The sequence below is a fragment of the Macaca thibetana genome, chromosome 5 (assembly GCF_024542745.1).
Source record: "Macaca thibetana thibetana isolate TM-01 chromosome 5, ASM2454274v1, whole genome shotgun sequence".
Classification (NCBI taxonomy): Eukaryota; Metazoa; Chordata; class Mammalia; order Primates; family Cercopithecidae; genus Macaca; species Macaca thibetana.
The window spans coordinates 79,269,056-79,281,239 of NC_065582.1; the positions used below are offsets into that span (position 1 = coordinate 79,269,056).

At 39.6% G+C, this 12,184-nt stretch overlaps 2 protein-coding genes across 6 annotated transcripts in view; both read left to right on the forward strand.

Moving 5' to 3' along the window:
• Nucleotides 1–11,058, forward strand: part of CFI (complement factor I) — a 71,637-nt gene extending 60,579 nt beyond the window's left edge. For all 5 annotated transcript variants that reach the window (XM_050791003.1, XM_050791000.1, XM_050791001.1 and 2 more), the window contains 6 exons: nt 226–261; nt 3,358–3,461; nt 3,641–3,744; nt 6,465–6,745; nt 9,156–9,260; nt 10,644–11,058. In XM_050791003.1, the coding sequence (XP_050646960.1) occupies nt 226–261; nt 3,358–3,461; nt 3,641–3,744; nt 6,465–6,745; nt 9,156–9,260; nt 10,644–10,861 (848 nt within the window). In that variant the 3' untranslated portion in view covers nt 10,862–11,058. The remainder of the gene's footprint in view (nt 1–225; nt 262–3,357; nt 3,462–3,640; nt 3,745–6,464; nt 6,746–9,155; nt 9,261–10,643) is intronic.
• CASP6 (caspase 6) overlaps nt 1–12,184 on the forward strand; it is a 252,125-nt gene that overhangs the window by 194,379 nt on the left and 45,562 nt on the right. The window lies entirely within an intron of this gene.

The following is a 12,184-nucleotide window of genomic DNA, read 5'->3' on the forward strand; positions in this document are numbered from 1 at the left end:
ACCAACAGATATCTCTAACTTGTGCCAGCAATTTCTATACAGTGCATCTTGAGCCTTTACAATGACCTAATTATAGAAAGGAAATAAGATGACATGCCTTGGGGATTTTGTACAGTCCTTTATAAAAGGGAGGCCAAGTTTTAAGGCAGAAAATTATAATCAATGTTGATTTAAGTTTGACCATAATTAACAACTTTAAACATTGGATTCTTTTTTTTATCATAGAAGAAACAGAAATTTTGACTGCTGACATGGATGCAGGTAAGTTAACATTATACTTTTTTATTGGTGGCTCACTGGTTTAGGCTGTAATTTCAGTGTCATTTGCATGTATATATAATTGATTCAAGCAACAATTAATTTTGGTATCAATTTAAATTTAAAAATATAACGTTATTCTTCTCCTTTCTGTATCACTTTTAAGAAAAGTAAGCTAAAATGATTCTCGAGAATTGCTTTTAAAACTAGATTAATTCATATGGCTAATTTTGAAGTGAAAACAATACTCCAATCCTACATAAGCTTTTTCTATTTGATACGAACTTTGCCGGGTCAGTTTTGTCAAAAAACAACCAGCTCTCAAGCATGACTCATAATTTTTTGAAACAGAAAAAATAATAGATGTTAATTGAATTAGCCATTCTTTCACAATGTTTTAAATCATGGTAATAGGAGACCTTTGAAGATCTGTACCTTGGCCAGTTGTGCGCTAAAAGCCAAATTAAATTAAAGTATTAAGTTCCCGGGAAGATAGCAATTGATTAGAGATTTCTAGTCAGACAGACTTACATTAAATCCTGACTCAGTTATGTATTAGCTATAAAAACGTAAGACTTGAGTAACGTAACCTCAAATACAAATTGGGAATAAAATAGCTCCGTCAGTGGGATTTTTAAATGAAGTTCATGTAGACTTCTTTCTAATTGTCAGTAACAAAAATTAAGTAACAATGTTTAAAAATCAGGCAATGAGTAAAAGATTTAAGGCCAGGCACAGTGGCTCAGGCCTGTAATCCCAGCACTTTGGGAGGCCAAAGCAGGCGGATTACTTGAGGTCAGGAGTTCAAGATCAGCCTGGCCAACATGGTGAAACCCCATGTCTACAAAAATATAAAAATTAGCCAGGCATGGTAGCAGCTGCCTGTAATCCCAGGTACTCAGGAGGCTGAGGCAGGAGAATCGCTTGAACCCAGGAGGCAGAGGTTGCAGTGAGCCAAGATTGTGCCACTGCACTCCAGCCTGGGCAATGGAGTGAGACTCCATCTCAAAAAAAAAAAAAAAAAAAAAAAAAAAGATTTAGATCTCAAAGCTATGGATATTAGTCAAAAGGGATTTTCAGCAATGTCCCTTTATTTTTACTCAGGATAACATTCATTTTCAGATACTACCTAAGCTGGTTTCACAGTCCTCAGAGCATGAGATCCCTCTTCCTTCAAAGGTCTAAGCAAAAACTTGCCATCACAATCTTCCCCCACCCCAGTTCTTAGGATGGGTGAGACCAAAAAAAAAACCATCTTCTATCCATGTGTTTCACAGTGGGCAGGTTCACACAAATCTGCCCCCAAAGTCTAAGGAAGTTGAGAGGCCAAAGAAAGAGGCTAACATATCCGGTTCCTTACAAAGAAACATTTAATAGGTACTTACTAATGCCATGTCTGTGTCCTGGACAACAGTGAGACAAGATGGTGGATCCTTGTGCTAGTTCTCTCCGGACCCAGAGATTGTATACTGTAGGGGAGGGGCACAAATGCTTCAGAGCTAATGGGTAGCAATTTACCATAAGGGCAGGATTTACAGTAAGTGCATGCTCTTATACAGGGAATAATAGATAAACTGGAAATCTCAGCAGCCTTCCCAGAATTGGGGTTAATCAGAAGCTAACATGGCAGATTAATATCCAAGATGGAGTTGCTTTAGCCTCCATACCACAACCACTTTTTCTTGGGGGCCTAACTTTTTTGGTATGCCCAAAATTATTAACAGCAATATTCATTTTCCTTTCTCATCTGGGGCTAAGAAGCAAGTTTACTAAAATTTTCATGACATGTTAAAATATAGAGAGGAAATAAAGGGATATCTTTTACTTTCTTCAATCATCATAAATTCTTTGGAAAATTCATGTCATAAACTTTGCTCTACCGTGTTTTCTCATGACACATGTGCCAGACATCTGCATGCTCACAGACAGAGGAAGAAAACATTGTCACATGTCAAATGGCTAAAAACACTCCCCAGCCCGCTAACCCATTTGTCCCGGGGTCACTGGCACATCACCTCTCAGGGTTAATAGGATGATTAAATGAGATAAAGTATATACAAAGACTCAGTATGGGGCCTGGAATATAGAAAGTACTTAATATGACTATCACTATGTTAACATTGATATTAATAAAAGAGTTCCGTATAAACAGCCTCTAGAAACTAAAAACTATGGCTGGGCATGGTGGCTCACGCCTGTAATCCCAGCACTTTGGGAAGCCAAGGCAGGTGGATCACATGAGGTCAGGAGTTCGAGACCAGCCTTGCCAACATGGTGAAACCCCATCTCTACTAAAAATACAAAAATTAGCTGGGTGATGGGCACCTGTAATCCCAGCTACTTGGGAGGCTGAAGCAGGAGAATCCCTTGAACCCAGGAGGCGGAGGTTGCAGTGAGCTGAGATCATGCCACTGCACTCCAGCCTGGGCTACAAGACTGAGACTCCATCTCAAAATGAAAGAAAGAAAGAAGGAAAGAAAGAAAGAAAGGGAGAGAGAGAGAGAAAGAGAGAGAGAGAGAGGGAGGGAGGGAGGGAAGGAAGGAGAAGGAAAGAAAGCAGGGAGGGAGGGAGGGAGACAGAAAGAGAAAGAAAGAAAAGAAAAGAAAAAAAAGAAAGAAAGAGAAAGAAAGAAAGAAAAGAAAGAAAGAAAGAAAGAGAAAGAAAGAAAGAAAGAAAAGAAAGAAAGAAAGAACATAAAAGACACAGTTTGCCATGTTGTTAGTTTATCCTGATGATTTCAGAATGTGATTCCCTTCTGAGCTGCCTCTGTCACAGTGCCTGGACATGTGGCATCCTTTATAAGCTAGAGACTGGTAAATGTTTAACCTCTTGGCCAGCCCCTTTCTGCCACTAGTCCATCTTTAGGCAGAACTTCAGAGAATCAAGCCAATTTTAATATCAAGCCAGAATTTTTAAATAAGATAAATAGTATGGTTTAGCATTCAAAATAATTTACTAATGATTCCAGCCTGTCTTGTACTGACTGTGACTCTGCTGACTATGACTCTGCTGTTTTTGTGGCATAGATAATCAAGAAGTGTGTTAAAAAGGTTAATGGGTTCAAGATAATAATGATGTAATCTCTTCCTTTCTTGAAGAAAGAAGACGGATAAAATCATTATTACCTAAATTATCTTGTGGAGTTAAAAACAGAATGCACATTCGAAGGAAACGAATTGTGGGAGGAAAGCTAGCACAACTGGTAAACTCGCATGAAAAGTCACAACACAACTGCCCAGAAACAGCCTAAATTGGTGGGGGGGAAGAGACAGGAGGATGATGTAATTATAAGAGACTGGGAGTCTTGCCATGGAAATATCTTAGGGCTGTTTGTATCGCTATCTGTTAGAATGGCAGTGACCACACGAATGTCTTTTACAGGGAGACTTCCCATGGCAGGTGGGAATTAAGGATGCCAAAGGAATCACCTGTGGGGGAATTTATATTGGTGGCTGTTGGGTTCTGACTGCTGCACATTGTCTCAGGTAAAAGATGTCTTCAGTACATTTTAGATTTCCTGAAACAATGAAGTGAATAATAGAGATTGTGGCAGATGATAAAGCATATCTGAAAAAGGTATTGACAAACTCCACTATATTAATTGCAAAGTATCCTCTGGTATTCACAACCGGAATTCCAGAGGCCAGTCCCGTAGAATCTACTGTGTCCTCCACAGACCAAAATTGCTGATCTCACTGGCAAAGGCAGATCAAACCCATAGCTGCCCAATTACTTCACCTGGCTTATTTGCAGGGTGGGAGAGTGGGTAGGTACTACTTACATTTTGTACTCAACTGTGGTCCACCTATATTTTCTTTACTGTGTGGCTCAAGAGTCATGTTGTTATACCTAGTTTTGATTACTTTTCACCTAAAATGCAATGACTTTGCATTCCTCTTAGGATAAAAATTGAAACAAAAATTTTAACATGGCCCATGAGGCCCCATGTAATCTGACCTCTGCTAACCATTGCCAATCTCATCTTGCCCCACAGAGTCACCTCCTGCTCCTGTTCCACCACCTCCACTCTGAACTGCTTTCTGCTACTCAAGTGCATTTGCCCCCTCCTGCAAAGGGACCTTCATATATTGTTTCCCCTGCCAGAAATGATCTTATCCTTTTTCCCTACTTAATAGTACCCTTTGTTCAGATCTCAGCTTGATCTTCACTTCCTTGGGGAGCCTTCCTTGACTCCCTTAAGTCAAAGCCCTCTTGATAAGTTCTTAAAAGCCCACATACTGTTCATTCCTCTCACTTTTCATGGTAGAATGTATTATCTTCATCAGTGTGATAATCCATTTACTGCTGCATCTTTCCCTAGACCCTGAACTCCATGAAAGCAGGAACTGTTTCTGATTTTGCTCATTTCTGCATGCTCACTTCTGTGCCTAACACAGTGCCTGGTACATATAAGTTCACACTAAGTATTTGTGGAATAAATTGACTAAATAAATAATATTTAGAACCTGTGATCCTGAAAAACAACCAAAATTAATATGAAGGACAGTATTCTTGGAACACTATAAACAAAAGCTTCCTGAACATCTCATTATTTCCTAGGACATCACCATTTAAGGTGATTACCTGAATCACCCTTATGTAAAGATAAATTCTGTTCAGTTAATGCTGTTTGAGAAAGCAGAAGTTATATAGATCGGGGATCCTCAACCCCTGAGCTGCAGACCAGTACTGATCTACCTGTTAGGAACTGAGGTGAGTGGTGGGCGAGCATTCCCACCTGAGCTCCACTTCCTGTCAGATCAGCAGCAGCATTAGATTTTCATAGGAGTGCAAACCCTATTGTGAATTGCACATGTGAAGGATCTAGGCTGCATGCTCCTTATGAGAATCTAATGCCTGGTGATCTGAAGTGAAACCGTTTCATCTGGAAATCATCCCCTCCTTCCCCCAGTTTTCCACGGTTCCATGGAAAAATTGTCTTCCACAAAACCTGTCCCTGATGCCAAAAAGGTTGGAGAACACTGATATAAATAATACATTTTTTGAAAAGATTTCCATGAAATTGTTTAAAAATAAGTTTTATTGCTTAAGGAAAAGCCATTCTATAAAATAATTTCTTGTCTGGAAATGTTAGACTATGAGGTCATAATTTAGCACCCTACTTCTAATCAAACCAAAAAAAACTAAGCTATAATACTTTGTTGAAGTGACTATGCTGTTCCATGAGAAGATGATGGTAGATGGTAGATGCCCAATTTGCTTGAAACTATGAGTTGAAAACTGGTATGAGGCCAGGTACGGTGGTTCACACCTATAATCCCAGCACTTTGGTAGGTTTGAGACTAGCCTGGGCAACAAAGCAAGACCCCATCTCTAAAAAAAATATTTTTAATTAGCTTAATGTGGTGGCACATGCCTGTAGTTCTAGTTACTAGGGAGGCTGAGGTGGGAGTGTCTCCTGAGCTCAGGAGTCAAGGCTGCAGTGAGCTATGATCATACCACTGTACTCCAGCTTAGGCAAAAGAGTGAGACCCTGTCTCTGTTTTAAAAAGAAAGAAAGGAAGAAAGAAATTTGATATGAAAATGTAGTGAAGCATAAGAATATGCAACATTTAGCTCATTCACCATTTCAACAGGATTTTAAAACAGCTACTATGATCCAAATATAATAATAGGCACCAGGGCTGCATAGGTGAATCAGACTCCATCTCTGGCTTCAACCAGCACAGTCTAGTGTGAGGAAAGACATGTGAACAAATAAATACAACGCAATGTTAGGATAAAGTTAGTCTTAAGGGTCAGGATAATGACTGCTGTGGCCTTTGCCCCGAGAACCTCTAGGGTTGGCAGAGTAATGAGTGTGTGTGGTCCAACTCCCTAGTTCCTTAACTGCATTTATGGCAAGATGCTGTCTCGTCTCTGCTTAGCAAACACCTGCAATGATGGTGCACTCACTTTAGAGGCAGTAAACTCGTTCCACTTCTGGGCATCTCTAGTTGTTAGTGAGTTCTTTATGTTCCTCATATTGAGCACTTACATGGATTATTCCTAGCTTTATCATTTACCATTGACCTAATTCTGCACTAAGTAAATTTAATCTCATTGTTTCATGACACCAAGGATTTAAAAAAATCTGGGGAAATGAAAAAGGTTTTTAAAAGGGAAAAACATAAAAGTGAAGTGTCAGAATTCCTATTTACATTTTTTCTCAATATATTTTATTTCCTTTTTTTTTCTGTTATAGTGCCAGTAAAACTCATCGTTACCAAATATGGACAACAGTAGTAGACTGGATACACCCCAGCATTAAAGATATAGTAGTTGAATACGCGGATAGAATTATTTTCCATGAAAACTACAATGCAGGCACCTACCAAAACGACATCGCTTTGATTAAAATGAAAAAAGAGGGAAACAAAAAAGATTGTGAGCTGCCTCGTTCCATCCCTGCCTGTGTCCCCTGGTCTCCTTATCTATTCCAGCCTGATGATACATGCATCATTTCTGGCTGGGGACGAGAAAAAGGTATATGTTTTACAATTTGTTAATCGGAAGTAGAAATGCATGGGAGCTAATTTCCTAGCACTCAGAGAGAAGCATAACATCATATCTAGAAAAGCAAACATCCAGCCAAGGCTGGCTTCATGGGTTTGCGACCTGTGCAGCTGCCTGGCACCCCACGCTCAGAAGGCCCTGAGACTTGATTTATTGCTGTGCTGTCACCATCATGAAATTCTTCATAATTTTTGAAATGGCCCCACTCCACATTTCCATTTTTCACTGGACTCTGCAAATTGTGGAACCAGTCCTTATCTAGGCTTTCAAAGAACATACATGTTCTCTCTATGATCCTGAGGCAAACTTTGAAGGGTAGCCATTCACCAAGAAAGAAAATATAGAGACAGGGAGACATACAGCATGGACCGTTTGGATTTGTTGGGGAGATGTGGGTAAAAGATAAAAAGGTTTACAAAGGGATAGCCTTGGTGTATGTTGAATCGCTGATGCCCACAACCCTCCTTCTCACTTCCCTCCTCCCTCCTTCCCTATTCCCCATGCCCTACCCTCTCTACAAAGAAAAAAAGAACATAAGGAATTCATTTTTTGAACTTCTAAGAAGACTTGAGGTGAACACTTCCTACGAATAAAAGATCTGGACACTCAGAGACAAATTATTAGAAAGACCTGCTGAATTAGAGATTAGATTAGAATTAAACTAGCCAACCCTTTCCCTTCATCTTGAAGATTTAACCTTGGGCTGGGCACAGTAGCTCATGTCTGTAATCCTAGCACTTTGGGAGGCCAAGGCAGGTGGATCACTTGAGCCCAGGAGTTTGAGACAGTCTCTACAAAAAATTTAGAAATTAGCTGGATGTGATAGTGTGTACCTGCAGTCCCAGCTCCTGGAGGTTGAGGGGGGCTGAAGTGGAAGGATCACTTGAGCCCAGGAGGTTGAGGTTGCTGTAAGCCATGATTGTGCTACTGCAGTCTAGCCTGAGTGACAGAGCGGGACTCTGTCTCAAAACAACCACAAGCATAACAAAAAAAAAAAAAAAAAAAAAGATTTAACCTTAAAATTTAGCTTCCTTTTAACATCTTAAACTCTCTTTGTTAGCAGAAACTCTAAGTACCTTCATTGCACTGGTCTTGCAGACTTATATTCCAACACATTCATTATAATTGCCACATTGGAAGGTGTAAAATATATGTAGAAATAAATCTGGATTTGTGGTATGTCTGAATACCCAAAACTTCTAAAACACCAAATTTTGCCCAGGCTGATCTAGCAGTTACCATGTTCCCTTATTCCATGTACTTCATATAAACTGGTAGTTAGATATGTCTTTAATCAATGATTAATTTATTGATTAAGGTTTAACACATTTATTGATCATGGTTTAACACATTTATTGAGGATTTACTGTGTGTGCAAGATAACAATGCTAAAGTGCTAGGATTTCACTGATGGAAAATATGGACCCAGTCAACGAACAAGGGGATGAATAAGTTGCACGGCTGAAAGATGAAGTCCAGCACTCAAGGTGTTTACTGATAACCTTAAAGTCTAGTAGCTAAAATTCTGCCATTTTGCTGCCTCAGCTACCATCAGAGAGCAGAATGTGACAAGTGCCTCAAGAAGCTTACAAGAGTGCCAAGGCACTAGCTATCTCCTGGGCCATTAAGAATTGCTCACAGTTTTAAAGGCTTTTCCCAAATTAGGGGAAATAAGAAATTACTATTTTTTAAGAAGCTCTTGTTCTAAGGAAGGCAGGTATCTTGAGACTAACTAGAAGTAGAGCTTGAAGGAAAAAAAAAAAAACTCCTTCCTGGCTGGGCACGATGGTTCATGCCTGTAATCCCAGCACTTTAGGAGGCCGAGGGAGGTAGATCACTTGAGGAAGAAAATCCTAAATCCCCTTTTAAATAATTTCAAATCACTTAGGAGATGGATTTTTCTTCCCAGACACACAAAAACACACAAACATCGATAACTTCATATGTATTTCCTTTATTTTAAGTTCTTATATTAAAACATTGTTTTCGCTTTAACAAACATTCTCAAGGAAATAAGGGACTGTAAGAAGATAGGAGGTATTTATGTGAAAAGACCTCATCACTGATTCCTATCTAATTGCCTGACCGAGTTCTGCAACCAAAAGGGAAAGATTTTATCTCGTTCAACTTAGGGTACCAGCTCTTTATTAAATGAGTGTGACTTCAGACCATATGTTCAATAGTCCCCCTTGACTATCCATCCAGTTTTAGAAGTAGAAATATGATATGATTAAACATGCTAAGGAAGTGTCCTCAAAAGTTTATATATATTCAAGACTATATACCCTTTCATAATCCTAATGGTTTATTAAGTTATGACAGTATGTATTTAGATTTCTCATTTGTGACTTCTAAATGTTTGCTTTCTCACTTTGTTTAGATAATGAAAAAGTCTTTTCACTTCGGTGGGGTGAAGTTAAACTAATAAGCAACTGCTCTAAGTTTTATGGAAATCGCTTCTATGAAAAAGAAATGGAATGCGCAGGTAAGTGCCAAGTGGTTTATCCAAGATAAATGGATAATCAATTTATCCAGATGTCAAGATGTATGTGTTTCTTCTATCAAACATCTACTCCCACCACATCAGCCCCATGCTTTGGGCCCTAATTCCCTCCATTTGGCCTTCTGGCTGTAGCACTGTCAAACTCTTCCAGTCCCTTCCCTGTAGCTCAGGTTTCTTCCTCTAATACTATGAGGAAAAATCCTCCTTAAGCGATTCTATAGCAGCACAGCAAGGTGACTAAGAGCACGGGCTCTGGAACCAGACCTAGATTTATATCCCAGCTTTTATTAATGTGACCTTGAGCAGGTTTCTTCGTTTGTAAAATTGAGGATCATAGATAAGGCATCTGAGATGCAGAGCAGTTACATAATTTGCCCAAAGTCTTACAGACAAGAGGTGGTATACCCAGGATCAAAACTAAATTACTTTTAAATACAAATTCAAGTTATCTCATCTCAAATGAGATAAGATTTACTTCCAGTTGGAAGTAAATTTTCCCTCCATGGAAATCACAGTGCATTTCTTATGCCACGGACTCCTTTGATAACATGGTTAAGCTAATTCTCCTGCCCAATACAACAATAGCAGCTCCTACTTTTGGAGGTGATACAAAGGCAGGCAAAGTACCAGCCAGTGTAGTGCATTTAGGTGCTTTATTGAAACCATTTCTAAATGGTGTATTACTGAAAAGGCAGTTATTGGCATCCTATAACTTCTCGGATACAGTGATTTAAAAATCTCAGAAAGTCATGAGTGAGAAGAAAGTGTCCTCCTATCTTGAAATGGAGTTCAGGTTACAGTGGACAAAAGGGGTGAACAGCACAAAATCTCCTAAAAGGGAGTATCATGGTCAAGAGGACAAGCTCTGAGGTGTGGCTACCTGGGTTCAAGTCCAGACCCTGTCGTTTGTAGCTGTGTAACCTTAGACAAGTTAAACTCTGTGTCATAGTTGTCTCATGTATAAAATAGGGGTGATAATATTTGCCTCACAGGGTTGTAGTGAGAATGAAGACAATGAGTGACTAATAAATATTTAGCACTCAGTAAGCACTAGGTAGTCCTGTCATTTTCCCACTCAGCATTTGGTGCAACTTTCAGGTTGCAATCCCATCTTGGTACTCAGTTGCATAGAGAACACAGGAAGAACATGCTGAATTGGGGGAATGAATAGAAGACTCGTAAAGCATTTTCCAACCTGCATCTCTCCAACTCTGCAAGCCCAGCCGGGGCCTCTAAGGAGAGCCCATGCTGTTGCTGTCAGGAAACTGTAAGAAAGCCAAAGTCGTTAAATGCCCTGGAGGAGGCATGGCAGCCTTGAAAAATGGAAGGAAATGTGTGATTTTCTCTTTCCCATTTCTTTCTTAGGTACATATGATGGTTCCATCGATGCCTGTAAAGGGGACTCTGGAGGCCCCTTAGTCTGTATGGATGCCAACAATGTGACTTATGTCTGGGGTGTTGTGAGTTGGGGGGAAAACTGTGGAAAACCAGAGTTCCCAGGTGTTTACACCAAAGTGGCCAATTATTTTGACTGGATTAGCTACCATGTGGGAAGGCCTCTTATTTCTCAGCACAATGTATAAAATTGTGATCTCTCTCTTCTTTCTGTTCTTTTTCTCTCAAGAGTTCCATTTAATGGAAATAAAACTGTATAATTAATAATTCTCTAGGGGCAAAAATGAAGCAAATCTCACTGGATATTTTTAAAGGTCTTCACAAAGTTTATGCCATATTGGAATTTTGTTGTATAATTCTCAAATAAATATTTTGGTCAAGCATACGAGTTTTATTTATCAGAAAATTTTATTAAATTATATCAGTGCAGGAGTGATTTATTGACTAAAGGTACAACTAATTGAATAATGTTGGACTCACATAAGGTTGGGTTCAAATCCCAGCTCTATCACCTACTATGCCCTGGATAATTTATTATCTTCTTTGTGTCTCCTTTTCCACCTATAAAATGGAAACTGGAATTGTATGAAAATGAAACTACATACTTATATAAATGTTTGGCATAGTACCTGTCACAGGGTAATAACTGACTTGACAGCTCTTGTCCCATTTCCCTGCTTCCTCTTTCTTTCTTTCTTTCTTTCTTTCTTTCTTTCTTTCTTTCTTTCTTTCTTTCTTTCTTTCTTTCTTTCTTTCTCTTTCTTTCTTTCATTTCCTTCCTTCCTTCTTTCTTTCTTTCTCTCTCTCTTTTTCTTTCTTTATTGCTTTCTCTCTCTTTCTTTCTTTCTTTTCTTTCTCTCTTTCTTTTTTTGAGACAAAGTCTCCCTCTGTTGCCTTGGCTGGATTGCAGAAGTGCCATCATAGCTCATTGCAGCCTTGAACTCCGGGGCTCAAGCAACCATCCCACCCCAGTCTCCCAAGTAGCTGGGATTACAGGTGCACACTACCATGCCTAGCTAATTTTAAATTTTTGTAGAGAGGCATCTTGCTTTTTTGCCCAGGCTAGTCTTGAACTCCTAGGCTCAAGGGATCCTCCCACCCTGGCCTCCCAAAGTTCTGGGGTTACATGTGTGAGCCACTGCACCAGGCCCCTGCTTCTTTAAGTATTAAAATTTCTTGAAAAATTAGCCTTTGCTCCTCCACTTCACAAGCATTCCTTGACCCTCTCTCTAAACCTCTCCACAGATAATTCAATAAAACCACCTACCTTCATGGTGTCAGACCTCACAGTCACTTCTGTTCTCATCCTAGCAGCATTAGCCCCTCAGGGCATCACACTCCTCCCTTGCTGCTGTTCTCAGCCTCTTCCTTCTGGTTGCTTCTCTCACTTTGCCTTTCCCCAAAAATCTCATCTAGACTATGTTTTAAATCCTGCCTACAGTCCAGTGACTCACAAATCTGGATCTTCAGCTCTGACCTTTCCTAGAACCGCAGATTAGTATATGCCACTG